The sequence below is a fragment of the Acanthaster planci genome, linkage group LG02 (assembly GCF_054643075.1).
Source record: "Acanthaster planci isolate LZ-2023a linkage group LG02, COTS_SCS, whole genome shotgun sequence".
NCBI lineage: Eukaryota > Metazoa > Echinodermata > Asteroidea > Valvatida > Acanthasteridae > Acanthaster > Acanthaster planci.
Genome location: NC_141778.1, coordinates 32,475,814 through 32,500,046, shown reverse-complemented (window position 1 = coordinate 32,500,046; position 24,233 = coordinate 32,475,814). Strand labels below are relative to the sequence as shown.

At 38.5% G+C, this 24,233-nt stretch overlaps 2 protein-coding genes across 5 annotated transcripts in view; both read left to right on the top strand.

Moving 5' to 3' along the window:
• The window catches only part of LOC110976863 (serine/threonine-protein kinase DCLK1-like), a 34,004-nt gene extending 26,855 nt beyond the window's left edge, over window positions 1-7,149 (top strand). For all 4 annotated transcript variants that reach the window (XM_022230509.2, XM_022230511.2, XM_022230508.2 and 1 more), the window contains exons 8-14: window positions 1,054-1,111; window positions 1,283-1,402; window positions 1,633-1,913; window positions 2,684-2,761; window positions 3,194-3,371; window positions 3,744-3,854; window positions 4,587-7,149. In XM_022230509.2, coding sequence (XP_022086201.2) covers window positions 1,054-1,111; window positions 1,283-1,402; window positions 1,633-1,913; window positions 2,684-2,761; window positions 3,194-3,371; window positions 3,744-3,854; window positions 4,587-4,691 — 931 coding nt within the window. In that variant the 3' untranslated portion in view covers window positions 4,692-7,149. The remainder of the gene's footprint in view (window positions 1-1,053; window positions 1,112-1,282; window positions 1,403-1,632; window positions 1,914-2,683; window positions 2,762-3,193; window positions 3,372-3,743; window positions 3,855-4,586) is intronic.
• A 1,089-nt stretch (window positions 7,150-8,238) lies between these two features.
• ccni (cyclin I) lies at window positions 8,239-23,920 on the top strand. Its single transcript, XM_022230597.2, has 7 exons — window positions 8,239-8,443; window positions 12,394-12,544; window positions 14,296-14,430; window positions 16,808-16,882; window positions 17,511-17,651; window positions 19,326-19,556; window positions 20,021-23,920. The coding sequence occupies exons 2-7, from the start codon at window positions 12,425-12,427 to the stop codon at window positions 20,411-20,413; spliced, it is 1,095 nt and encodes a 364-aa protein (XP_022086289.2). The 5' UTR covers window positions 8,239-8,443; window positions 12,394-12,424; the 3' UTR covers window positions 20,414-23,920.
• The last annotated feature ends 313 nt before the right edge of the window (window positions 23,921-24,233 follow it).

Below are 24,233 nucleotides of genomic sequence, written 5' to 3'. Positions count from 1 at the left end.
AATGTTTCCTAAATTTTTTTTTTTTTAAATGTCGTTCTACCCAAAGTGCCAGAATATTGATAAAGTTATTCAACTACAAGTAGGAGAAGTGAGAAAATAACGGTTAACATCTTAGGTTTGAAGCAAATTTTCCAACAAAAATTCTACAAGACCATTGTCAGTAACAAAACATATGGACCATTGACTGACATGTGGTCTGTAGAGAGCCAAGTTAGTGTTGACAATAAAATTGAATTTTGTATACACTTAATTTAATCCACTACATTACTCCCAGGCATTTCACAGCTGAAGGCCTGTCTTCAAAGAGAATGCATTTTAAGTACAAGCGTGTCAAAAGGGAAATCATTAATGGTCAGTTATGGTCCCTCTCGGGTATTTTTAGTGTCAACATATCAAAGGCAAGGTTTTACCAAGTCGTAAATGAAATCTAATTTAAAACTGCCAGTGATGAAACATGCTATTTCTTAGATTTTAGTTTCAGTATAGCAATTATCTTTCATGGTCTCCATATTCGCTTGCTTGACCAGTTTTTAAATGTATTTCAAGTTTGTAGATCTAAATTTTTATAAGGAGATCTATTTTTGATATATACTTTAATTTTGCCAATTTTTCCCCATTTATATTGAAAAAAAGACCTCAGGCATGGACTTTGCACTCATCATGACTTTAGTCTTAACAAACATACCATACCAAGTATGTGGATTAGATTTTTGTTGAAAAATGGCTTCTCCATGAAGAGAAATGAAGTAGATGTAACAATGCTGGCATTCCAAAATCTGTCCACATCACATAATCATTTTGAGGGCTAACTTTTCATTGAATGATAGATGGTGATACTTTTTGACAAGCATTCTTTGTCAGACGGGTGTCATATTTGACGACCATTGTATTTGTAAAATTGTTATCAAATTGATCATCTAGGACAAAAAAGAAGTACATCTGAAGGTTTTAGTGGTAGGATTTCATACTGTAGGCAATTGCACCATTTAGAACCTCTCTTAACTTGTCGGTGATGGTGGACACTCTTTCAAAGTTTTAATCCTTGATTTGCAGGAGCAGCAAGAATGAATTTGCACTCAAAATCATAAATAAGAGGAAATGCATTGGAAAGGTAAGCTGCAGATACAGATGATGCACATATAAGATTCTTTAAATATCACAGTGCCTTCTGTCATGAATGATTTCACTGCTCACTTTATTCGATTCAGCAGCAATTTTCTGAAAACCCTCTTTGCATCACTTTCTGATTTCCAAAAAATTTCCAATCCTCTTTGTGTCACAGGAGAAAATGATTCAGAGTGAAGTGTCCATCCTGCGCCAGGTCCAACACCCTAACATCATCCGACTGATTGAGGAGTTTGACACTCCGTCTGAGTTATTCCTAGTCATGGAGTTGGTTAAGGTGAGGCAAAATGATGTTGATGGTAAATGTTATCTTTGTTCGTAGGCTTGAATGGTTTGAGTTGAATTGTTCAACTCAAACCAGGCAGCCATGGAAGGCCTTATATGTGCAGGTGCAAGTCTAAAATCTCATAGATTATCTTCCAAAGTGAAGCCAATAAATGTATTGTATTCACTTATCAATCCATAGTTACAGCTTGCGTCTTCCATGAATTTTACTTTAATCCCTAGGGTGGGGATCTGTTTGACGCTATCACCTCTGCCACCAAGTACACAGAGCGAGATGCAGGCTGCATGGTCCACAATCTGTGCAGTGCCCTGAAATACTTGCATTCCATGAACATCGTTCACCGGGACATCAAGCCAGAGAATCTCCTGGTGTGTGAACATGAGGATGGGACTAAGTCACTGAAGCTGGGAGACTTTGGGCTGGCGACCAAAGTTACTGGGCCACTGCGCACGGTGTGTGGGACACCAACTTATGTGGCCCCTGAGATTATTCTAGAGACAGGGTGAGGATATTGCTAAAATACTTTCATTTGTCCAGGCATGGATCCGGGGGGTCAACCCCCCTGCTCTTAAAAAAACAAAGAGAAATAAGGGTTTGTAAAATGGGGAAATTGTAAACTAACGTAAGTGTACTAATACCATTGTAAATGATGTACATCATGTAATTTTTCATCATAATTTCGTGTCTGTAGAAAAAAGACATTAAAAAACAATCCCCGGCCTGACCCCCTCCCGGAAAAATTCCTGGATCCACCCCTGTTGTCCACCTTTTTTTTAATAAACTTTTTTTTTGCAAGTCAGAAATACTCCCATCCATCATCTCGTCATAATTTCAAGATAAGGTTATCCACTTTAATTTAATAGAGGAGAGAGGCAGTTGGAATCTTTGTTGCCGTGAGTTTATACTTTGTAAAATCAATTCTGATGCCTATACAGTTCTGATGTCATATTTCTGAAAGGATTATAATTTGCTCCTGAAGTTGGTAACTCATCTCAAGCTTCTTGGATGCTGATGTGATTGGGGAATACTCTTTAGTCGTATCTTTGATATTCCCCTAGTCTTTTCGATAGGAAATCTTACTATGCTTATATTTCCTTTTCATAATTTGATATTTAAAAAAGATTACTCCTTTGCTCCTGGATTTGCTCTTACATTGAAAGTTTTTTCTCCTTCTGCCCAGAAATGCTGCTGTTTCTGCAGCAAGTTTGTATGATAGAAGGGTTTAAAATGTGATATAATCTAATTTGTGTGCATGACCCTCATTTTCGTTAGGTATGGTTTGAAGGTTGATGTTTGGGCTGCTGGGGTTATCACTTATATCTTACTTTGTGGATTTCCACCATTCAGAAGGTGAGTTGATGACAAGATCTCTAAGAAAATGGTTTAATTCTACAAGAGGGAGTCACAGTGGGGCCTCCTTGATAAATGCATTTCTCGAAAGAGTTTAACTTCTGGATAAGACTGAAAGTTTGTTTTACCCATTGTGTATTTGCAAGAGTGACAAAAATTACAAACAACACTCATGTAGTTTTTTGAGGAAAGAAATAAGACAAGTATACATATTTACGGGACACAAATTATATAATTTTCATGATCTATGGAGTTGTGCACTAAAATGATGGAAATTATGTGGTCTCCTTCCATTCAGAGTATGAGTGCTCGATTTACGTTGTATGTGATAAATTTCTATGCACAGCTCAAGCAATTATTGAGCTAAGGCCCTGGAAAAGTTTAATTCAACAAATTAGTATCTCCTTTTATGTCTTTCCTGCATTCCACCAGTGAGACAAATGACCAGGAGGAGTTGTTTGACCACATCATCGCTGGTGAGTTCCAGTTTATCTCTCCCTACTGGGATTCTATCTCAGAAGTAGCCAAAGACCTGATTTCCTGCATGCTGGAAGTGGATGTCGACAGACGATTCTCAGCCATTCAAGTCATGGATCACCCCTGGGTGGTTGTGAGTATTAACCCACCGTTTTGTTAGCAACCATTGTTTTGGGCTGGAAAAACTGTTACACTTTGGTTCAAGAAGGTACAGGACTACTAATATTGCAGCATTTAGTTGGCAAAGATTTACTATGGAGTCTTTCTTGCCTTAATCCGTCCCTGTCAATCCTCTTGACTTGGAAGATATGCCATTTTTCTGGAACAATTAACTGCAAGAGATGTTTCTTACAAATTCAAAGTTCTACAAATCATAATTGGCTGAGATCGTGTTAAGTAATCACTTACTCTTGTGGGTTTGGAGCAACCACTTATCATGCAGTTCTCTGAGACTGCAAGTTTGCCTGGAAATAAAGTACAGTGCCATTTCCACATCTCAATTTAGAGTGATGACGGTGGGGTTCAACAGCAGATTGATGTCTCTGACAAGCTCAATACGCATTTTAAGATCAAGCCAAAGCAGTCCATCAAAGCCGCTGGCATTGCACTTATTGCTGTGAGTATAATAGTTCATGTTTAGATTGTGATCTAATTCATGCAGAGTTTGTATAACCCTCACCCATTGTACAGACACTTTTGCACCTCATTCACCTTGTACTTCGCACTGAACTCAGTGATTATTTTAACAAATCTAATATAACGCATACAATAGCACATTCATTTAATGCTATAAGGGGCCGAGGGAAAATGTGATCCACCTTCCCAAAAGTAGACTGATAAGTTGGTAACTTCATAAGCCTAAAATAATAACTTCCACTCTTCAGATTTTCATGGGAGTTTTACAGCTATCACCTCCCGTAAGAAGCTTACTGCAGACAGAATTTCGATTTAACATGGATCACTTTAAAGCGTAAAAAACCTGAAGGAGAGGAATTGTCCAACATCACAATTACCGACTTCAGCCTGGTTTTGGGATGGTGGGTCACAAATGTTCACTCCAGCCGTTCAAGGAGACCACGTTAGGCAAAGTTGTTTTGAATTTTGGGTTGAGCAAATTACATTGATTGAAGCATAATATGCCAATACAATACAATACTTGCTCTGGAATAATTGTATGCCAATGAACAAATTGGGCATATCCAGCCCTGTGCTGGCAGACTAAAAATTCATGTAAGTCAACTGTCTTTGTTCCGAGAGTACTTTTCTGAGGCAACATTATCGATACACTGGAAAAGAAAACTGTTAAATACAGTTTTTGAAAAGCTAAATTGTCCTTTTTCCGCTGAAGGCCACTGCTCTGGACAAGGATGGCAAGTTCTTCCAGGGACGTCGACCTAGAGAGGGCGCTGATGGAGCAGAACACACCCCAGATGATGATGAGTACACTTACTGAAGAAGTATCATCATGGTAACACCAAATGATGACTTTCAGTTTAGGGATACAAGGGATAATTTGGGGGTAATTCGGGGAAGAGACATTAAAAACTTTGCAGTGAGATTGTGCAACATCATGTCAAAAAATATCAACATGTAACAAATCATTGAAATAGATACCAAAAATTAACACATTTTTGCATGGAACATCTTGCAACATCTCCCGTTGCCACCAAAGCTTATACTGTCTTGTAATGAAATTGTGTGAATGTTTGCAAAAAGTGTTACAGACCTTGCATCAAAGTTGTGCTTTATTTGCTGACAGCAGAATTTCAATTAAGGCATTCCATTTGCAAACGTTCATATATCAAATAAAATGCTCGTAATTAAAAATCAAACATCCCCCAGAAAGGAGAACAACGTTATTTAATTTAGAGAAACTTGCTGTTTTTTGTAACTTATAATATTCACAGTCAATTGAAAAAAGCATTAACAACAATACCAAAACACAAAGTTCTAAACATTTTTGTAATTTGACTTCAGGTGTTTTTTAGGCATTTTATTCAATGAAATATATTTTCCTCCAAAAGGCAATCATTGGAGAAATCTAATAAATAACTTTAACAAGAACAGTATTTCACATAATGCGCACTGTGCAATATTTTGACCAAGTAAAACATTTTCCTCAATGTAGTTAAATATTTTACATGTAACTCTGCAAAAGCAGCAAGGTCTTTGTTAATTTAATTATAAAAAAATGTGCAATTTGACTAACACTGTATATATCATTAAGTAACTGCTACAAAATATGTTTCAACTTCAACTGAATAATTTTTCATATACGTATACGTAAAGTGATAAATTTCATGTCTCAAGACTGTAGTCAACATGTACATGTATTAAAATTAATGTGAAAAAGGATAAGTGGTTTTTAATTTCGTATTGCTGATTTCAATAACATTGTCCTTGTGTTTAATATTAAGAGCATCATTATGTGTTTTGTTTCTTTTGTCTAATTTCAGTAATATGTTGAAATTACAAAGAAGATATGGTTTGCATTTTTAACAGTTCTTAGTAATTTTCAGCCAATTGTATCCACACAGGAAAAAAGGAGTTCACTTTGCTAATGTTTTTTTAAATTTTAAATGAAGTACTCTTGTTCTGCAGCTGTTTTTCACACTTCGTTTTTTCTCTAATTTACGCTTACAATTATGTATACCTAAACCTTTATCATCAGGGAAATGGAGTGACAGTTCTCGTGGTTTTGGGTGATAGCCGTCTTCTGATATTTATTGGCCATTTCTAACTCAGCAGTTGCATTTTATATGTATATCACCTAAGGATTAGATTCACTTTTGTCTGCACCCTTAGCTACAATCACTTCACCGTTTGAAATCTGATACCGTGAACACTGAGTACAATTATTGGATTGCTATGTTGAACAAGTTTGCCAAAGATTTGTTGGATTTTGGTTTCCCACCGATTATAGGAAGGTCATAGTCATGACGGTCCAGGGGTTGAGATGAGGGCTATGCAAGTACTGAAGAAATTCACGCTTTTGCTTCCTTTTAACAAAAAGAAGTATTTGTAATTTATTGGATGTAGATGTGCCTCCATCATTGCACAGATTGCTGAGCATGATGCATGTAAAGTCAGACAGTTACGTAAAAAATGATGCGTGATTGGGCTGAGGGGCTGTGTTCTCTCAACGGCAAGAGTGAAACGTACTCTCAAAAAGAGTGAGTCTTGTTTAAATCCACTCAGAAAGTGAAAACCACTCAAAGAGAAAAGCCATATAAGGGACAACTTTTTTTCAGTTGTGCCTTATTATGCTCCTTGGAAGAGAGGAAATTTCACTTTTGTAGATTGGCCTTTTTTTAGAGTGGTTTTTCGGATTCACCCTTTTGAGGGTGATTTATTCACTCTTTTGCATTTAGAGACCACTAAGGCAAGAAAAACATTGAATCCATGCTCACATATAATCTTTTTAATAGTCATCCAACATGTTTATTGTAAGATTGCAAAATTTAGAAGCTTTCTAAACGTCATCATTCCATAATCGGAGTGTGCTCTCCAGAATTCGGTTTGCAAAAATGGCTAAAGTGACACGTCCAGTCCCTCACAGTGCCAACTTTGAACAATGCTAAATTTGAACAAACTTTATCTAATGATGATGTAGCCTACTTGATTTTAATACTTTCCAAATGACCATGGACAAAGGTGTACATACTTACTTTATATGTCGCAATCACTGCCAGACCTGTAACTTTGGTACACGTAATTTGCATCAGTGGTTTGGACTTGTGCTTGATTTTAGGCTGTGCAAGTGTTCAATGTGAGTGGTACTGTAAAGCTCTTTAGAGAATTATAAGTATAGTTTCGTTAGTTGGTACAGAAGCAGCAGAACATCACGTGGTTTGTATCTGTGTTTCAGTAGTTTTCAAGTGCAATAAAGCTGTGTATGAAACAAAAACCAATTCATGCCTATTTGCTTACGAAATTAAAGTTGGAGCCAAGGAGATATATGCAGCATTTTGAAATTAGAGGAACAATGCATGACTTGTACTACACTCAAGCAGCTGGTTCATGTGTGTGTCTTTACAGTAAAGTTGGAGTTAATGGGCTAACTTTATGGGAAACTAACTGGGCAAACTGGTGATTTTCAAGCAAAATTTCGTATGTAAACTCTTCATGATAAAGCGTTCACTGATCACCGCGGGTGTATAGCCTTCCTCCATGATCCAACCCCACTTCACAGTTTTGAAGTAATAAACTTTCTCGTATTTTTAATTTTTTAAAAAATTTATTTCTTTTTTATTTTAAGTAAAATTCTGGTCACAAAGGATATAAAGACTTCAAAATATTCGCATTAGAAAGTTATTTTTATGGCCATATGTTTAGACAGTGTCAGAGCGGAGCCTGCGCACGGGCAACGGCGTGCGGTGTGCAGCGTGGATGAATACTACTAGTATTGATTGTCACAACATGAACTGCCGGTTTAAAATTGGCGGGCTGACCTGTCAAAGCAGGTTAATTTTTGTAGCCAATTGGCCATGTTTTTGGAGTTACACGAAATAGCATTGTTTATTTAGTTTGTTATAAAGGTGAAAAAATGGTGGACAAATAACCAGACAACCTGCCTGTTTGTCTGATCAAAGAGCAAGGAAACAGAGTGCGGGCAAAGAAATTAATTGGATTGGAACTAGCTGACTGCCGCTCATCCGGCCAGCTGGCTAGGCTAAGCGTTTAACATGTAATTGTACTGTACTCATACATACATTACGTACATGTACATGTTCGTACATGCTTACAGTACACGCGCATAATACATGTTGCTGTGACTCCTCACTGCCACTCAATCCACTAAAAAGAAGTAGTTCTATCGAACCATTTCTAGAACATGTGGCATAAATTTTGACTTCTGTCGTTGATTTTTCTTTTTCCCCCGTAAAGCTGTATTACCTGATACAAGAAAGGTTTAAACAAAGAAAGGGGTGTTTATTTCTCACGGATCTACCTTTAGCGGATGGATATCCGTTGATTGGATTTGTAAACAGGATTGGTCTTGGTTAAAAATGTACGTGTAGATCAGCTGTGCTTCGTCGTTGACAACGGGCGAATCTTTCCTTTTTTTTTCTTCCGAAATTTGGAGCAGTTATTAGGTGAAAATGAATGCTAAGATGTGCTAATTGGGGCTAGGAGTCTTCACAGACGCTTATGGATAACGCTGATTCGTTCAGCTGTTGCATGTGTCGCTGTTCAGGGCAGAAGGTAATTTTTTCCCGATCTGTACTTTGTCATGTTTGTAATACCAATGTCATGAATGTTGACAACTGCTGCCCAACTGCCATGCCTGAACAAACAAGTAGGCGAAGAGGCCTAGCATGCCTAGGGAATAACGTCGAAATATGTCATGATATATTCTCAAATTATCTGATTTATTTCGGATATCTCATTGGTTCTTAGGCAGAGACGTTGTTTATGACATTGGATGCTGAAATTAATTAGGCCTAGGCCTATTTTTAAATTCAAATGTGCATGGGTTAAAATGTTTGGCGGAAAACCATTAGTTACAGACATCGTTGTTAATCTCTTGGGTGGAGAATTCGGAAGGAATTTGTACCATTTGGCCTACTACACCCCTACTACCAGTCCTAGTAGTTAGGACTCTATGAATCGTCTGTTTAAACATTTTGAGGAAAGAGTTCCATTTACAAACGCCACTTGACACCCTGTGCACAAACCCTATGGAGTATGGGACTGGTCTGAAAAATTCTGTTTTCTAAGTAAACAATTTGATTTTTCCCTCCTAAATTGAACTGTTCTGGACATGCATGTTTTTGCTTTCTTCCGGCTAGTAAGACACTGTTTTAAGACATTTTTAACATAGTTGACAATAGTAAAGTCCAAGAACACTTCATCATTTTCGTAACTACATATATTTCCTCCCATGCTTCCCTTCCATTAATCGATTTCAATCAATATATCCTTGGTCCTCTTATTTCTACACACCTAAGGTTTTGAAACAAGATTTCCAGAAAACTACAATGCGGTTGAAATTTCTTGGAGGTGATTTTAGTTCTACAACTCACAGTCTGTCATCGAAGCAATTCACACAATATGTAATTTTTTTGTGTGCCCAGGCAGCTTTAAATTTTAGTGGGTTCGACCACGTGTGTGTAAAAATTGCTGCCGAAATCTACGCAGCTGGCAGCCTTTGAAATCTATGGTGGCCAAGACATTCTACACAAGATATATTTATTGAAAGAGTGAGTCCTGGTGTTTGGCATCGCAACAGCACATATTTTTTGAATTTTTAAAGCAATTTAAACAGCTTCAAATTGCAAATCTTCCAGTAGTCATTTCCAGTTCATTTGAATAACTTTCTTAAATCAGTAATGGGATGTGAATTTTAATAAAGAACAGTTGCTTTTTATGATATGAGGTTCCTCAGTCTGTCTGTATTTGACACCCTAGCATAATAAATTACAAGTAAAGTTGGAAAGAATTCCATATACGAAGTTCACTTTTTAGGAGAAATTTTTGCTCCAGGACAGATTTAAAAAGGGGCGACATTTATTTTTGGGGGATAGAGATGTGAAAGGGGGTTCAGTAACTTAGGGGGACAGGTTTAAAAAGAAGGGGCCCCACGCAATAAAACGGCAAAAAAGTGAGTCCTTTTGCCGTTGTTTTCCCCGACTATATCCTCTACCGTTTCCATTTTCCTTCACTATCCCGTCCTTTTATTTCTCCACAGTTTTCCTGTCATTAGTACAAGGATTATCACAGTTAGTATACACATTTAATACATTTAATCCAAATTGTGTCGTAAAGGGGAATCGAACCTGCAATGAAGAGAACTGTTAGGTACAGAAATACAGCAGTCTAACTGACCACGCCACACGAGCGCTTGTTGCCGGAGGAAGTCGATATGTTCCATATAAAGTTACGGTTGAATTAAGGGAGGTCACGATGAGGTCAAGATGAATATTTAAAAAAATTAAATATTTATGAAACTGAACATGTAATTATTCACGAATATTTGTATAAATTGGAATATTTAAATATAAATAAATGAGGCTATCCGTTGTTAATATAAGTAGGTTGTGCCAAAGGAAATCAACTAGGTAAGGTACATGTCTGAGCACAATTGACTGTATGACGTGAGTTATCTCCGTCGTATTATGTAAACCAAGAGAGAAAGAACAAGTAGAAATGCAGTCGGTCGTACGAAAGAAGGAATTTCAGTCCAATGCTGTATAAGAACTCAGGCTAGGTGGAGTCTTGCTTCATCCATTAGCAATACATGCACTATGAGCGAGAATTGGAGTCTTACGCGCAATTGGTGAGAGAGGTGACTATCCACACCAGTGGAAGTGACCAGTTTGGGTTCTACCTGGCCGAATACATGTGGCGCTGCCGACATGCAGGAGTAGACCACTTCAATCAAATCCTTCAGGATGTTCTGTACAAGCCTCCCCTCACATTTTAGAGCGCAGATAGCCACACAATAATCTAAAGACAGGTTTCAGCTCCCTTTTCCCCTTCCCTCTGTATAAATATAGAAAAAAACTCCTCCAACTGACAAGCACTCTCTAAAAGAAATTTGCCCCTTTTTTCCTTCTAAACAAATTGTCCAACTTAAACATTGTCGCAAAACACGCACTATTTTCCCCCAAGTAAAAATTGTACATGTACATGTACAGTAGGGCACATTGCGCAGCATTTCGTGAACTGTGTTGATCCATCCAGACAGATGACGGCCCTCTACACTCCTCATGTTGCGGATTCATGCATAAAATTACCTCAATGCTTGTGGCAGCCCAACCCCTGTTCCATAATAGTTCTTTCCGGATATGATTGGGTTCATGCGCACACGTCGTGCGCATTGGCCATGTTCTTCAGAAGCAAAGATGGCCGCCTGTCGATGTAAACCTGGTCCATGTGTAGCTCCAAAAGTGTGCCAAAAACTCCACATTTCTGTCCTATGATGTTCAGCTTTTCAATGCCTATTAGAATCGTCTTCATTCAGCGATCAAAGTAAGGATACTTTTGTAGTAATTACGCGATATTACAGTGAACTTCGTATATGGAATTCTTCCCGTAAAGTCCCTTAATGTGTCCTTTTCTTATTTACTTGTCAGTTTTGACAGGCTTCAGTAGCCCAGCACTGAATATGGTACCCTGTATCTTCCAGTGGTCTGTCCCCTCTTCTGTGCACCCCATGACTCTATATTAACCATCCACCTTGTCTCCAAGTCCCCTCAAAAAGTAAATCTGTAATCATAATCGTGAACAAATGATTTTGTAAGAGAAGAGAAATGTCCTCCGAAAATACCTTCCACACCCCCCACACCCTTGGGTTTATGTCTGTGCCCTTTCACTTTAATCAGATTTGTGCATATCCCACCATGGATTACCTTTATTCATGAATATGGGCAACCCAGTATCAACCCAAGTAATCTAGCTCTCTTCTTGGACAAAATGAAAAACAAACACTAAAAGTGTATCCACCACTAATTTTTATTCACATTCACTCACCTGACAACATAAACAAAAAATTAACATTTTGAAACTTCAAATATAAGCGAAGGGTCCTGTTTGGAACCCTGAAGGGTTGACACCAAGATGACACAAAGAACTTTTAGTTGGGACTCACGACGCGAACTGAAGTATTTGTGTCGGGAAAATTTGCCCAAAAAAGGGTTGTTTATTTCTTTTACACATAGACTAAGATAAAAGGATTAATTTCCAACATTTTGGGGTCATTTGCAAAACTTTTGAACACGAACAAACGATACAAGTGACTGCTGGCTGTTCAATAGGGTGCACGTCAAAAAACGTTCACTGAAAGGTGAGTGTGTAGAAATTAGACTGCGTAAATTTAGGGGGCCTGACAGTACATGTGCAGCCAAGCTCGTACCTCAAATCAGAATGCCCAGATTCACCCCCAAAACAGTGCTAAAATTGTCTGTGTCCACTTAAGGATTCTGTGGGAATCTGCCATTCATTTAGGCTTCTACACTGATTTACATGTACTTGGGATCATCGAACATTCATACCACTTTCTAGATCAAGATGTAGAGCCTTGATGCTGCAACCCATTTCATCCCTTTTGCATAGGCGCACAAAATTTTTGGGCAATATCTGATTGTTACTCATTAGCTTTTTATATATTTAATCTTCCTGAAGTAAACCTAGTTGTATATAATTGTTTTCAGGTGCCGGTGGTTGCTGTGTGTGGGGTGGGCCATGTTACGTTCCTCAGGGAAGGGGCTTCAGGGGAGCATGCTGTTCGGCATGCTCTCTGAGGCCCTGAACAAGGAGCAACAGTTGTGGAGGCCTGTTCTTCTCAAACAGCCCCAGGGAGAGGTATGAATATCATTTTAATTACTTAACGTGGCAACAGTTTTAAGAATGAGCAAATTCTTTTTTTTTTTTCCTTAGAACCTTGTGAGAATAACTGTTTTAGGATTAGGAGATGCCTTCTCAAGAAAGCCAGTTGTCAGATAGACCCGTGTTAAATTAACTTAATTTTAGTGATGTAAAATAATTGCTACTCGTACACGTCTGCTTGGCATTATTACAGAATGAATATTGAGATGAAACAGGGAAAGCACCATGCAAAGTTGACTTGCATCTGTGAGATTACAGGTCAACTCAAGCATTCATTGAAGTGAAAGGATGATAAAATACAGGCCTGATTAAACAGGTTTGCCCTTAACTTTTTTTCTCACCAGCCGGACCAGCAGTGATGGCTTTTTACTAGTCCGCCAGCATTTTCACTAGTCTGTGTCTTCCCCCACATTTCAACAGTCCTTTTGGCACTAGTGTTTTCTGCTCCAAACATCATGCATAACAGTGTGCACTCAGTGCTGACTGTTGTTTAATTGTTGAGTAACCATACATGTACATGTAAATGGCCATGGGAATTATGAATTTCCGGAATATTCCTGAGTATAACTCTACTCAAGCAAATTAAACACACAAGTGGTTACCTGCTGAAAATGGTTGTTTTATTCATAATCCAAGAGACAGAAAAAAATACATATCATTATGAACAGTTTATGTACATACATGTACGTTTTATGCCGAATGCACATGTACACGCACATATGTACTGTACATGAACGCCCAGCGAAATGTACACACACAACATGTTCGTTCTAGACTGTGTCCAGTACCTGTGGGGTGTATTCCACCAAATAGTTGTATTTCTGCGTGTAAGCTCATTAATATTTTGTGAACCTATGGAGTGTTTACAATAAGATATGCCATAATCAAGAGGGATCATAGGAATATTTCTATAAATCCCGAATTTGGGACTGATAATTTCCAGTTCAGGATAGTTCTTTCAAAAGTGATGGAGGCTACATTCAGAGCTGAGTGCATAGTTTTTCTCTTATTTTGGAGGTATCTTCGGTTTTTACTCAAATTTGGCTGGCTGACCAGCATTAAGGCCAAACCCTGTTAAATGTGTTGCGCAGAAAAAGCAGGCATATGCTATTGCTGTTCTGAGGTACTAATTATAAAATGCTAGAGCTCTCATCATGGACCAAGTAATGAAGTTCTCGCCAATGTTAAGGTCAACAGCCATTAGCTTTGATTGCATGCTGAGATTTGATGATCATACATCATCATTTGATTTGCACACTTTGATGTCGCATGGCAACTGTCAAATTGAGGTTAAAAGCAACAGCTTTGAGTATCTGCATATAGATATTTGTGTTTTTGCCACTTTCTACAATTGTTCCCCACTAGCAGTGAATTTATAAATTTTATTTTGACAGAAACACAAAGTGTCAATTTGAGGATATGAAAAAATTACGAGAGAGATCTGTGTTGCATGTGTGAAGTGTACTAAGGGAGAAACTTCAATTGTTTTGGGGAATGAACTCTTTTTTTTATCTTAAATATCATCAAGAAAGTAGGCACAAAATTTCCTGTTGAAAGGTTGAAAACAGGTCAGTTTTTCTGTCAGAGTCGTTTTGGGATCAATTTTCTGTGTAACCAGCTTAAAGCCTGGGAGACCTGCACACTTGCAGATTTTTATATTTCTACAGTGAGTCTGTAAACTTTAACTGCTGGAAGAAAGTTTTTCATGATCTAATTTATTTTTCAAGGAGAATGAGATCCAGCCTAGTCAGAGGGATGAAGCAGTGAAGTGGCTGCTTGAATGGAACCAGAAATTCAGGTATTGCCCCGAAACATTCATGCAAAGCACTGGACTGCTAGACCGGTTCCTCATGGCTGTTAAGGTAAGATACATTCAAAAGTTCATTTGCTTTGAAATTGGAGGTTGCTTGTAAATAGGCTTGCATGTAACACCCACAGGAATGGACACCTGTGTGAGTTTGTTGAACGAGGTAATTTGTTTTCACAGCAGTCAGAGCAACACCTGCTATAAAATAAGAGGGGTCTGTGTACATAGGCATCTTCACTTGCAACAATCATACAATATTTTGAAATGATGATGACCAAGGGATAATGTTTCTGCCACACCTGTAATAATAAACTGTATTTCTTTATATATCCTATTCCTAATGGAATGCCAAAGTCTAAGTCTTGATAAATTCAAAAGTGTATTACTACATGTATCGTGAAATGAAGTAGACATTGAAATTGACATTAGTCAAAGCTGCTCTGAAAAATCTGATCTTTTGACATGCTTGGACTTTTTTTCTGAATAGACAGTGCGTGTGTGTGTGTGTGTGTATGCACTGTGAAGAATACAGATGATTGTATTGCATTCGTTTGCATCGAGTGTTTAGTCACAGGTCAAAGTGCAGCCGTTGGCATTTTGGCTCCATTACAGTTTGTCTGTTGAATTCTCTGCCTGTCAGCTTGGTGTAGTGCAAGCAGTTTGAACACTGTGTAAATGTACATGTATGTCGGCCAAAGGTGATCCGTAGCAAGTCTGTGCTTGACGTCGCACATATTTTGTGAAATCCAACAGGCATATTTGTGGTCACTTTCCTGTCAAAATGTACCTGTACTTCTTCGTGTACTCAGTTTCCAGTACATAGCGGATCAATCCGCAATGGTTAACCCTAACCTTCCCCAACTTTATAGAATTAAACAGTAGTAAAGTGTTTAATTCTGTGGGGATAGGTCTGGTAGGCCCATAACAGCTGGCTTTTGCATTAGGTTTGGCATACCTCAGAAAGAAAAGTCCAACAGCCTCTGTGCGCAAAGTCCAGTATGGGTGTTTAACTTTGTGTGAATGGGGAAGGTTAGGCCAGCAACCCTTGGGGGGGATAGGGTTAAGGAAGTTGCAGGTTCCCCCAGAGGATTTCATCATGACAGAGAGATGCCAAAAGGAAATCCCCAAACCAACAGACAAGTATTGTTGGGTCCAGACACGGTCATCTCCTATTTTTCAGAAAACTCTCTTTCCACAAAGGCCCCAAATAAAAGATCTGATGTACACTTTTTAAAGTTACTGCTGTGCGGTGTGTGAATGTATAAATTTACTGATATTCATGTCTTTGTCACGAATGAGTGGTCTTGCTGGCACAATACAGAATGCCTGCAAAACTGCCTGATCTTTTAAGAATTCCTGTTGTGTTCTATATATGTGCCATTGTACGCTGTGCATTTACACCAGAGAAGGGAAAGCAAGAATACATTTAAAACTTTTATAAACATGTATGTACATTCAAATCGTGCAGTATTTGCAGCCAAAAGTGCATGTGGATAAACTTCTTGGCATTGATTTCAATGAATGTTCATGTGTTAATGCATTGCAGTCTAGGAGTTTGTTCCTCTTTTTTTTATGGTGCCACATATGTACTAGTATATCTTTGTAGTAGCATTTGTTTTCTTACATAAACTTGTTAAACGAGATCATTTAACTTAAATAAAAAATCTCTCCAGGTCTTTAGAATCTAATAATAAATCACTGATTGTGTAGCAGTCTCAGAGGGCAGGGAAAATTTAAGCCCAGGAAAGTTTGAAAGGGAAACAAAGACAACAACATGTGACAGATGGAGAGAGCTAGCAAAGTCCGTTGGTAGGCTTCAGTTCAACCATGTGTACAACACTGGGACACTGTGTATATGGACAGATCAGATTCCTTAGTATAGGAAATGTTTATGACTTGTTATATTTCAAGGCTAACCAGTAGTCATCACATGTACATCACATGCAAAGGAAGAAAAGTCAGTCAGCACGCAGCCTCCCTGTCAGATCAATACATCCATGCATGCAGTGCAGTCAAAGACTTACAGTGCACTATGCGCTCATCAGTATGTCCTTTGTGTTGCCTTCAATAACAAACTCATTTACATTAGAAAGATGGCTTGGTCAATATGGGTTTCCGGCCAACAGCTGTTTTGACAGCTGAGGCTTCATGTGCGCCTATTCGCAGAGGGATATTAAATTATTCTTGTATTCATCTACCAGAGTGCATAAAATTATTGCCTAATTGCTAGGGATATAATGAAATAGTGAATATATTTAAATTGAGAATATAAAAGCACCTTGTTAATTTTGTCAAGCAATTTGAAATATGAAAAGGATATGAGCATTTATTGTGGGTCCGTTGACGACATTGCTTTAATGAGTTTTGCACATTGAGCCGAAACAGTGGATTTTGTTGCCTTTTTTTTTTACTGTGTGTTTGTCTTTTTACAGGCAAGACCCAAGTATTTAAGATGCATTGCCTTCAGTTGTTTCTTCCTGGGTGCCAAGCTAAGAGAAGAAGATGAGGTAACATTTGCTGCCAATTTATTCTTGTGTGGTATTTATTCACTAGCCTTGTTAATTTCACATGTGGTAGAAATCCATTGCCAAATCATTGATTGTTGGAACTTGTTAAACCACCTTACCTTTATTGAGCAATAGTGCTCAGTAAAGGCAAGGTCCACATGCTTGATAACTGTGCAAGCAAAATGGGCTTTTTCGTAATTGTAAATTACCCTCAATCCAAATTTTACAGACTCACGTGCAGGAAAACATGTACAAATAGCAAAAACAGTGATTCATTTATTTTTTTTATGTAGAAGTTAATTGGCAGTGCTTGCTTGACTTGATGCCTAGTTTCATCCATTTAGGGCCCAATTTCATGGCACTGCTTACTGCAAGCGAAAAAATCGACACTTACCATAGCAGAAAATTCTGTGCTTATGGCAAATGTATTTCACAGGTTAGTGTGGAATTTTGGCTTGTGCGCATGCGTACATCCTGTAAACTAAGGATTCTGGGCTTAAAAGGTTAGCGCCATGAAAATAGGCTCAGATGTTACATTAAATCTCAAGTACTAAGTTTAAAGTGCCGGGGTTTTGGTTGACATTTACCTATTTTTCTTCTCTTTCCCCCCCCCCCATCTTTCTGCCAGGATGTCCCGGCTACAGAGGATCTTGTCCAGGGGAGTGGTTGCAGTTTCTCAGTGGGAGAGGTACTTCGAATGGAACTCATTGTCCTGGACAAGCTCAGATGGGACCTTGCCACTGTGACACCACTAGACTTCCTGCAGATTGTGAGTTGAAAACTTGTTTGTATTTATGTTATCTCAGTTTGTCTGGTTTTTTAATAGTTTGGGTGAGTGTTGAGAGGCATAGTTCTATAAAGTTTTGGTATATTGTTCAGTGTACTCCACAACCTAAAATTATAGCAGGGTGGCACACAATGCGAGCACGGAGTGCGAAGCCATTACAGCGTGGGGTCCTGATTCTAGATGCTCCGTGGTGCAATCTGAGGTATTTCCTGAGCACTTTCTTCTGACTCTTTGAATCTAATTTGCTCGTGGTAACAATTTGAAATGAAGGTAAGATTATTATTGGGAAGCAGTGATGTAGTCGAGTACTTTTTGAAAACCAAGTTCTCTACCAAATATTAACTAGTTAGGAGGGAACAAAGCTGAAGTACATCGGCATTTGATGGTACATGCATAAAGGTAAAATTACAAAGCAACACAATGACTTCAGACCATCACTGTTTGATTAAAATTAACTTTTTAGGACAAAAGTACTCGGAAAGTACTCGGCGGAGTACTTTCTGAGTACTTTTCTCCTTAAAACTTAAATTTTACATAACTGGGAGTGTCTGAAGTCTAACATTTATTTTGTAATCATACCTTTGCACATTTACCATCCAATGCCTGTGCACTCTGGCCTTATTCCCTCTTACCCAGCTCAGTATTTTGCGGAGAACGTTGGTACTCGGAAAGTACTCGACTACAACACTGTTAGGAAGTCATCAAAAGTTGATTTTTTTTCTGGTGCATTTTCCTTTTTTAACCAATCGGAACTCGCCATCAAGCAGATGGTTCAGGGATTACATGTACGTACGTGGAACAGCGCGAATAGATGATGTACAGTCACTTCCCCAATTGTGGATCTCAAAAGTAGCGCCATGGTCAGATTCCAGCGACAAAATCCTATAATTCTGGTGAAAAACATGTATGGTCAGTAGTTTACCTCATGTATTGGAAAACTTACAAAATTACTTCAAAAATCTAAGCTTTTAGTTTGGACTTACCAAATTGTCAAAAGTGACAACACTTTCTCTAGATCTGAATTAGGCTTAGGCGGCTCCTTAATTCTCAGAGTCCGTTCCGGCTCCAGCCAAGAATCGCAATTCTGAGTCAGAACCGGCTCGCAAAGATGTCAGGAAAAACATAAGGATTTGATGTTTTGGAGTTGTCACTCATGGGCGTGTGCAGTAGGCCTGCCTGAGTGGTGACTTGGACTCGGATTTGATGTTTGGAGTCAGTTCTTTGAATGTGGAATCGCCGATGGGGGGTACCTGGTTTTTCACAAAAGCAGAGAAGCCGATTCCAAATTTTTTTGGAACCGTGATTCCTCTCGGAAACCGGGAGTACCGCACCAAACTAATCCGAAACGGTTTAACCAGGTCTGAATAGCAAAAATTTTTTTCTTGTATAAAAAGTCAACCAGAGCCATTATAGCAAGCTGATTTTCTAAGTAATAATTTCTTGATTTCGAGAAAATTAGTTCATAAGTAACAATTTCAGTGAATTAAAAAGTGAAACTCGCATAAATTTTGATGAGAGTTTTCAGCTGTACTGCGATCAATCAGGGACTATCCCCCGTGCTACACAGTTGATGAACTCATTATGTCACATATTGTAGTGTGGAATCACTAGATACCCCCTGGTAATATGTTCAACCTTCTGTTTGTGTCTTTGCAGTTCCATGCCATGCTGTTAACTCAGGCCCCTCAGCTGCTGACTGCCTTGGGTCACATGACCCCCTCCCGTCACCTATCCCTACTGACAGGCCGGCTGAGCCAGTGCATGGTCAACCACCAGCTGGCCACCTTCCGGCCCTCGGCCCTGGCCCTGGGCCTGCTCAGCCTGGAGCTGGAGGTGGTCAGTCGGGACTGGCTGATGCTGTCCATGATGTTCCAGAGGCTCATTGGTGTAAGTGGTAGAAAGAGACTCCAGTTCTTCACAGAACTGAGAACTGTTGGGGCTAAAAAAAAACACCACCACCACACTATGCTATATTTGAAAACTTATTTCACTGTTAGTAAATCTGCATATGATGATACCTCAGATAAGGTGATGTTTTTAATGGAATTCACTGGTTCAGAGGTTAGGCAGTGAAACTAGATTTTTTACCAGTTGCATTCATTGAATTCTCCATTACACGGTACTTGTGCTATCGAGCCCTCAAGTGAGGTGACACTATAAATTCAAATGGCTTGTTGATTCGCATTCAAAGGAAGGCCTGTAAGAATGAGAGTATAATCAATTGTATGCGCATGATATCGCCAATTGCTTCCCCGATGGAAATGCCTAAATGTGGTCCACTTTTAAAACATCTGTTGAAGGGATTACGTTTGCTTTCCCCTTGAAATTAGTTTACTTCTTTGAATGCGCAGGTGGATAATCAGCAGCTGATAAGGTGTCGTGAACTCATCACAGCCTCCCTCTTGGGCCATCCAGGCCACAATGCGGTCTACATTATTGCCCCACCCCAGCAACCACATAGCAACCACCACCAAGCCACGGCCAGGGGTCCCCATCCCCATGAGGACCCCAAGACAGCCAAGCGAAAGAATCAGACAGAGGAGGACGACGACATATACGCAAGTATCAAGCGTCTGTACAATGAAGACACAGCACCTCCCAAGCCCCCACCCCAGGGGGATCCACCCCCACCACAGGGGATGTCATCCTCTGTCCTTGGGTCCAGCTGCTCCTCTCAGATGTTGCAGGATCAAGAGGAAGGGATGGCCCCCTGTCCCCCTCTGCAGTCCATTGAGGTCACTTAGTTTGAGTTCATGTGGACTCGTGGTGTGGAACTATTTAGTTCAGTCAGTGAGTGTTCTTGGTGTCCATCATGTCACCTGTTATGATGCTTGGTGTTCAAACAGTTTACCTCAGTTTGTTTGGGTCCTTAGTTGTTTTAAACAGGCTTGAGTTTGAAATGAACATTGAAGAATGAGTTTTATTTTCTTGTCACTTTTCAAAAGTTTTTTGTTCTTTTGTAAATTTTAATGTGTGAAAAGTGTGGCAAAAATGGATAGCTTCTGTCAGTCAAGAACACTTCCAGAGCACTCGCTGGCAAACATACTGTTGGATATTTGATGTTAGTAGTTGTAAATATTTTATTGTGAAAGATAAATGGACAAACATGAATTACAAAGAAGTTTATAAATTCATTGATTTCGTTAAAAGGTAAATGAAAAGGTAAATGAAATACTTTATGGCACATCAGGTAAATTTGGGTTTTGTTTGTGTTGAGAAAACATAAAAAGACACATTGAAGCCATTCAGTAGGAGACTGATGAGACATTTGGTGGCGGTAAACATACTGATCCCATACTGATACCGGTCCACTATTGTTTGTGTCATTTTGAGCTTGCTTACATCCCCTCAAATGTGACACAAACAATATTGGACAAGTCACATGGGACCGTTTTGTTCACTGTCACCTGATATCTCCAACGTCTGTAACTGCTTTGTTTGGGTTTAGGTCTGGTGTCTTAATTTTGCTGCTGCAAGTTAATTCTTGCAAGACAAGAAGGAAGGATGATAATGGGTTTTTTTAATATTTGTCAATCAAGTGCTGCAGCCTGTGTTTCCGTGGGCCATACTTTTTAATCTTTTGAGGGCACTGTTGCCTAATATTTCAAACAGACGTGAATTCCCTTTCATTAGTGTTTTAATTAATTTAATCCCTTGACGTAACCTGCAGAATCTGCAAAAGTGGTCCTGAAGATGTGATCAGCCTCTTTACTAGTTGACAAACAGCTTGTTAGGTGCTCAGATCATCCACATTTATATATTTATTGCAAACATTGTTAAATTGGAAGGGAAGAGACAGATTCATGCGCCTTTTAAATTTAAGAAAGCTTGCAATGTATTAAAGCGCTTGGGCACCTCAGTGATGTTGTCACTTAGGGGTTAAGGGGCTGATTAGCGATCAGGCCACAGGTTTTGGCTGTGACATTGTGCTAGTTATTTTGAATAAACTTAGCACAGTGATTCTGCCCAAACTGAGATGTTCTTGAATGTGTAGTGATCACATGCCTAGAGTTGGATAGAAGCAACCAAAATTCACTGTTTGAAAGCCCTCAATTTGGTCCAGGATGAATGAATTAAGAACATCAGGGATACTGCAAGATGGTTCATACAAGAACCCTCCAGCGATAGTCGTAGTTATTGATACTCATTACATGGTATAGATTCTGGGATATTTTCAACATGCAGACATTTTTCGGGAACATGCACTGTTGTATTAACATAAAAGGCCAGTTGTATAAAATAGTCAATTACACAAACCTGATCAATGCAGAAATGATGTGTCGTAAAAAGCTGTGTGAGGAACATGCACAGCATGGTTTAACTTCGGTTGCAAGTGGATCTGAGTACGCAAATCTACTGAACAGTATTTTTCTCCTCAGCAGTGCCATGAAGATTTTCCTTCTTCAGACAACAGTGCATAATATGAGATGACATCTAGATGGTTTCAGTCTCGCATACAGCCAGAGCCATTTTTGAGAGCTTGATAAATGATGCAGAGACGAATTATAAAATTGCTTTAACAAGGAAGGATTGCTAGCCATTGTAATTTAGCTTCAAGCTTGCACTGTCTGAAAGAAAAAACTAATTAACTGTACATGTATATACACTGTAATAACAAGTGATCATATGCTAACAAACAACCCTACCGTTTTTTGTTTTTTGCAGTGTACCTGATAATCCTTACCAAAGGCTTAAAACATAATATATGCTGGAGTTAGTAATTTATTCGGACGAGTGGAGGGTTTTAATAAGAGATCCATTCTTTCAAACAAGTAATATTTCATGTGAAAGTTTCTACTCTTACATTAAGAGTGACCAGATTGGAAAATTAAAGTAGGTTCAGTTTTTGTGTAAATCTCTAGTGTAAATGGGAAGATTAGATTTTTTCAATTAAGCAAATTCCATCTAGTTCTGGAATCAACTTCGAAAAATTACAGCTCCCTAGGTGTAGTGAAATTGTTAATCTGATATTTATGCATGTGTGTATATTTAATGTTATTTATTTTGGAATTTGCGTTGGTGCTGGAGTGATAAATTATTTCAGTTACCCTTGGGGTTGAAGTATCACTCCCCGAACAACACCTATGTAAATGATTAGGAGAAAAATCAGTTGTAAACTTGTAAAATAGACATTGTGAGATATGTAGTATTTATAAGGATCACTTTTGACAAGTGAAAAAAAAAATTCAAAACTATTGGAAAAAGTATGCAACAAAAATGTCCATGTATTCTTACTTGCCAATTTGTAGGAGCAATGTGAAAATAGTCACCTTGTGTATGAATGTATGTTTTAGTTTTTAGATGTTTTGTACTGAAAAGACCTGGACAAATGTTTGTTGTCATGTTGACCTCTGGAATACATGTATAGATTAAGAACAAAGGTGGAATACATGCATGTAGATTCTGGGGCTTTTACAGAATAATGGTTTCCCCTTTGAACTTTTGAGAACGCTGATTTAATGGGTATTTTAATGGTTCGGTGTTAATTATAACATCTGAACTTGCACCTGTCCTTTTACTCTTGTTTTTAGAGTGTGTCTAAATGTAACTGAATATCTTGAAATAATTCCTTTGACTTTGAAGAGACATCAGAGTATATTGAAGAAATTATAGGTGACCTCCCTTCCAGTTTTGATGTGAGACGTTTTCAGGATGGACAAATTCCAGTTGCAGATCTAAGGACAAGTATATGCAACATTGTATTCAAAACACAGCACAGCACAGCACTTATTTGTTTGGCAAAAGAAAGCTTACGAAGCAGAACTAATGTTATGCCTTGTTAGCGGTTTCCAGCCAACTTTCCTCTCAAGTTCTGTGTGCATTTCTTTATCAGTTGCCAATTTAGTTGCTGTTGCGCAGCTTTCATGGTCATTGGTCCTGTGTATTTGTCCTTCATTGCAAACGGGCTTGTGATACTGGCGTTTGCTTAGCTGTAATTGATATCCTAAAAGTGTTCCAAATTGGATTGATTTCAGGTCAGGTTTGTTACGGTACCCAGTACCTTCTTTTATTCACTTTCCTGACAACACCTAAATAAAAGAAAGAGGAACTTATCTTAATCTTTGACCTGAAATTGTTTTACATTTTTAATTTGTGTTTTGCAACAGTTTCATGGCAACTAGAAATCTGGCTTTTTAACGACAAACCTCTTTTCATTAGAATTTTTGTGACCTAATATAACTTGAATTGGGTGTTTCTGAACAAAATGAACAGGGACGTGAGACTAATAAAGTTAATTTTTTTGGAGAGAACTATTGTGTGAATGTACTTTCATGGTTATTCATTGCATTACGGAACTTCCAAATTCCAATGGATTACTTTGAGTGTCGTACGTATCACACTGCTCAATTCAACTGTATTATGATCTTTCAAACTCGGAATATCCTACAATGTGCCCAAGTTGTTCAATTTACATGTACAACTCTTCATTTATTTCTTTATCAAATGTTTTCTCCAAGACCGTTTCGTCTTTTACTTAGTTCTTTAAATATCTTTTCCAGCAATGAAGTTCCCACCCACACATTTCTGGATGAAAAATTCTAACTTTGAGTTTACTAAATTGTA